The sequence below is a fragment of the Pavona decussata genome, unplaced genomic scaffold, assembly GCF_977016875.1.
Source record: "Pavona decussata unplaced genomic scaffold, jaPavDecu1.1 SCAFFOLD_9, whole genome shotgun sequence".
In the NCBI taxonomy this organism is placed as follows: domain Eukaryota; kingdom Metazoa; phylum Cnidaria; class Anthozoa; order Scleractinia; family Agariciidae; genus Pavona; species Pavona decussata.
The window spans coordinates 3,967,460-3,972,513 of NW_028145432.1; the positions used below are offsets into that span (position 1 = coordinate 3,967,460).

Consider the following 5,054-nt stretch of genomic DNA (forward strand, 5'->3'; position numbering starts at 1 on the left):
GCTTGTACACGTTTCCGAATTGGATCTCATAAATACAATGCGCTTACTCAGCGAACAAATAACAATTAATTTACCTCTCATATTGATATATTCTCAAATACTTTGCGAATTATAATTTCCCGTCCGGAAAGTGACCCAAACAGTCTTGTATCATTGCAAATGTTTGTTTCCTTCTCTGGCTGAACATGCAAAGAGAACCGGAAATTGGCGGCGAATGCTTATGCACGAATCTTTGAGTATACCGAGGAGAAAAGGCACACACCTATAGTTAAAATTTGCGATAATGTTGTCACTTTGCTTTCTTTTTTGTCGCTGAAGCTTATTTTGTATCGTAGCGTTATACGTGAACCTTGCAGCGGCGAGCGATGGCAGAATATTCCGGCAAACGCAAAGGAGTTCAATGGGAGGGAACCTGTCTGCTTCCTGACCGCAACTATTTACAGAACCCTAACGAGCCAATTAAGTTACAGTACACCTTAGGTATAATTAGGTGAGTTATCAGAGTGCGAGACTACAGACTCCAACGTTATTTAAACTGGTGCCAAAGAGCCGAGAACTTGACTGCCTGTAACACGGTGAGCTGAGCAACGATTCAGTTTGGGCAAAATGTCTGCCAGAGTGAAATATGGTTCAGCGTTCTCGCCTGTCATCCCGTCAAAATCCACACTAAATCATCCTTTTTCGATCAAAAACCTGCTAAATCTTGACGACAAAATTGGAGTAGACAGTGCTGAGGAAATAAAAACAATCAGCGGCCTTCCTAATGCCAGTTCTGCGCGCGAAACTGACCTACCAATAGCACACCCAGCAACTGAGGATGGTTCAGCTCCAACAGTAAACTTCAATCTAACTGCAGCCAATTTATGGCCAGCGTGGGTTTACGCCACAAGATATTCAAGACAGGGAATTCCACCAGGTAGGTTTAAAAAGCAAGAAATTTCGCTGTTTAACTTCATTGTCAAGAATGATTTACAGTGGTTTCGCCCTTTTTAGGTAGTCAAATTAAGCCTACCTGCTACTCCATAAATCATGCACCTACAGTAAACAGAATAGTGGCTACTCTTTAAGCTATCGAAATGATTATCGCTCTGATGTACTTGATGGGGATGAAAACACAGCTACATTACGGTATGTTAAAAGCATCCAATTGACAATTCATATTAAACCTCTTGCAAATCACGTCTCAAAGCACATCCCAATCAAGGATGCACACGTAAAGTCAAACAAGTTGCAGATGAAATGGTTCACATGTAGCAACGTGGAATATATATTTTACGATATTTTAGATATTTTACCTAATTGCGTCATTGGTCTCTAGTTAACTCTGTTAACAGGTCACCCGTCGCGTGGTTGTCTCCAAAAACAATATTTGGCACAAATTCTTGTACCTTCAGATAGATTTAGAGTTTCCATTTGTTGATTTAGGCACTACTCCGGCAAACCCTGCTCACGGTAGTAGGCAGCTGACACGACTGATTTTTTTTTTTGGTTACGGTTTTCTCTATTGTAACATTGCTTCTCGTTTTCGCTATTTTGTGAAAGAAATTTTTTCCGATTGCTGACGATTACACGCCATTATTTCTTTCTTTCACTTTCTTCTGTTGTTTGTCTGACAAGAAAAAGGAAGGAGTTGCCCAAACTGTGGATCAAAAGTGTCAACTATGTCACTTGACACGATAAAAATGTCGCGAATGTTGAGCACCATTACAAAATGATCGCGACAAACGACCGCAAAGGTGCTAACACAATTAACAGTCACCTCAAACATGATTATAAACAGCATAAAAAATATTAATTACACTCGGAAATATTTTGAAAGTACTAGATGGAGATACGTCGCCGCCAGCAGGTCCCTTTGCAGCTGTAGATTCATTTACCCAAACAATATACGAACGCGTACTCGCGGGAAACCGCGAGCGTGGACACCTCAAATTGCGTCCCGCGCGAGATCGAGTTCGAGACTCGTGGATACGCCAAATCGTTTGATTTTTTAATTCTGGATTTTTCAGTCAATGAATTGTTTTGATAAATTTGTTAATTCTGTCCAAATGACTGCTTTAACAGATTGCAAGTTCTTTACAATATTGTCTCCTGATTTATTGTATATGACAAAATACTTCAACGAAATTCAGCTGCTGTTCATGCCGAGTACAAACACTAGGTTCTTCGAGAGACTGCAAGCAGCAAGTAAAGCTGGTTTCTATCAGCAAGTCAAAAGCCGATTGTGACGAAGACTACCACTGAAAATAAGAAAAAGCAAGTAATTGATGATCCTATGTTTATGTTACATACGACTTCTATTATACCTCCGTAACCTTATTTCCGGGTCACTTTGAACGCTTTCCTTTTCTGATAAACACTAAACACGCAAACAAACCGAGAAACTCCTTTCATCACTACAACAACTTGCTATCAAGGTAAGAGTAACTGAACCCTTGGGGCTCCTTGGATGGCCTCTAAAAATCGGTCGACTGGTCTAATGGATGGCTATGATTTCATTGTTATTTTGTAGCTAACTACACAAACCCAAGACGGCCTCGAAAGCCAGTAAAGAGGCAAAAACAACGACCACTTTTCACGCCAGAACAACTTCAGAAACTCGAAGAAGAGTTTGTCAATGAGAAATACATCTCCAAGTCGCGGCGTTGTAAGTTAGCTTCTGAAATAAGCCTGACGGAAGCCCAAGTGCGAACCTGGTTCCAAAACAGGCGAACAAGATGGCGGAAAGAGCTACACGAAGAAGAAGAAGATCCAAGCTGGACCACTCACACCAGAATGGCACACAGTGGAGTGATAAACGCTAACTGTATGATTGTGCGGGGATATTGTTCAACATAGAACAGTTAACTAGCTTCAACGACAAAACTTTACCCAATGTTTTCATTTGTTTACACTGAAGACGCCGTTTAAATTGATAAAAATGCTAGCGATACTTTTGGATCAGTCGACTTTATCCGACATTTCACGACAGTTAATACAGCCGTTAGTAACTACAATCCTATATACTTAAGGAAAGAAAAACAGATATCCTCAGTAACCTCGCTCACCAGGTACCCGGCCTGAAAGAACGGATCTCTGTTATCGATAGAAAGAGTCTAGCAAAATCCGATTTTACGAGGGCGTTAAAGACTGAGAGGGCTGTTCTTGCACTGGAGTGTATGCCTCTTATTAATCAATCATTTCTCCATAGCACGTTTTCTCCTTACAAAATATTGATTCACTGGTTCATCATTTTCACAGTCGCCGTACGCAGTTGATGTTTAATTTGTAATCAGTTGTGACATCCTGATAAACATCTTCAAAGCATCGTTTGACCACTGAGTGTACTCTAAATGATATACATGTATATACTATATCTGAACAGTTCTCAGCACAGCTATACCATACTGGCACTCATTTAACTCACTGTTTAGAGCTTTGATAAGTATCAAGCCTTAACCAAACTGATTACAAGCTGCATCTAAATCTGTATGACGCAGGCATAGTTCTTGACCGCTTTGATCAAAATTTCGGTAACACCAACAGTGCATACTCATGCAGTTGCGCCATTTACAAATTTTCCCAGCAAGATGTTTGTTACCACCTTTACTGTTAAAAATTTTTAGTGTTTGATACTTTTCTTGTATCCACTGAATAATCGTGACCGACATTTAAAGGGAAAGGAAGCGCCCCTGTGCAAATTGCAGATAGATTTTCTGTTGCAGTGCTGCAGAATTCAGCCATGGGTTGATTCAGTATAAACTGGAAAATTCAACTTTAGCTGATTACATAAAAGTGAGAGGATCGACCGCTTGGATACTGGCTTTTTATGTGCGTTACTTACAGACAAACTGAAAATGAAAATTAAAGCCACGCTACACTGAATAAAATATACAAAAGGCGCCATTATCACTAATGATGTACTGACAACGTTCTGGGCGACATAGACCCTCGAATGAAACCGGTTTGATGGGTATTTGTATATCTTGTCGCCGAGTTCGGTTGGTCGCCAATTTCTATATCTATAGAGCAATAGTGCAGGGAAGCTTATGAACAGTTGCTGTACTTTGTGTCAATTCTTTTAATTCTCGCCTCATGATTAGGCTGCAGGAAGGAAAGAAAGGAAAAGCTGTGAAGTGGTGTTACAATTCCCAAATAAATTTTTGTTAGGTTTCATAAATACACTCAAGTATAATAGCATCTCGACTATTCGTTAAAAGTTTTATTTATTACAAATAAGATAAAATGAACTGTACACTTAATTTAATAAAAAGGTTTCAAATTTATTTCATGTTGCGAATTGTGTTTGTTTGTTTGCTTGTTTGGTTGGTAGGTTGAAACTCGGCAAGCGTGTGTAGATCCTAATATATTATCGAGAGAGGCCCTTTATCGTACGTATCGGCCAACAACCAACAGAGCGCGTAGAATACTGAGACGCAAAGACGTTTGACCGCGCCTGTGAAGAGTTTGATTAATTGTTCAATCTGTGTACTGTCGGCCTATCAAAATTTCAGAGGCTTTTAGCCAGAAAAATAAACACTATAATGAAAGAAATCGAATGCTCCAAGGATATGTCCACAACAGCCATAGCCCATAAATTCTGTATTAGCAGATGTTACAATACAACAAATCTGTAATTCCTCTTTGTTTTTTTTTTTGTGTCCTAACCCGATTTAAACACCGGTTGTAAGTGTCTACCCTTTAGTCGGCCGCGTATGATTTCTAAGCATCTTACGGGGCCTAAGTAGTCCTTGTGTATACTATATACAAAGAGTTGTTTATCAGTAGAAAGCGGTGTTCAAACGTGACTGGAAATTTTAAAGGGTCAGCTAGTTTGGTTTTTCGACCATTTTTCTGGTTACTGACAAGGAAACATACTCAGCCGCACTACACATTTTTTCACCAAACAAACTCTCCAACATAAGGCATTTTTCTCAGCTTCTTCAAATTTAAGTTTTCACTGGTGCTTCCGCTCGCGCGTTCTGGAATAGTTTAATAGTGTCATACTTGCGATCGTTTTTGGGTATATTTGCATTCGATAACGCTCTCTGAATGTCGTATAACAGATTCGTTAT

General features: G+C 39.6%; 1 protein-coding gene across 1 annotated transcript; it reads left to right on the plus strand.

Moving 5' to 3' along the window:
- Positions 1–206: 206 nt before the first annotated feature.
- On the plus strand, positions 207–4,270 carry LOC146488642 (homeobox protein engrailed-2-A-like). Its single transcript, XM_085116848.1, has 2 exons — positions 207–916; positions 2,513–4,270. The coding sequence occupies exons 1-2, from the start codon at positions 607–609 to the stop codon at positions 2,836–2,838; spliced, it is 636 nt and encodes a 211-aa protein (XP_084972974.1). The 5' UTR covers positions 207–606; the 3' UTR covers positions 2,839–4,270.
- Positions 4,271–5,054: the final 784 nt, after the last annotated feature.

Excerpts from the sequence above, each read along its gene's own strand:
- LOC146488642 (XM_085116848.1), top strand. The coding sequence starts at position 607 with ATGTCTGCCAGAGTGAAATATGGTTCAGCGTTCTCGCCTGTCATCCCG. Across the intron at positions 917-2,512 it reads AAGACAGGGAATTCCACCAG|CTAACTACACAAACCCAAGA; the intron begins GTAGGTTTAAAA and ends GTTATTTTGTAG.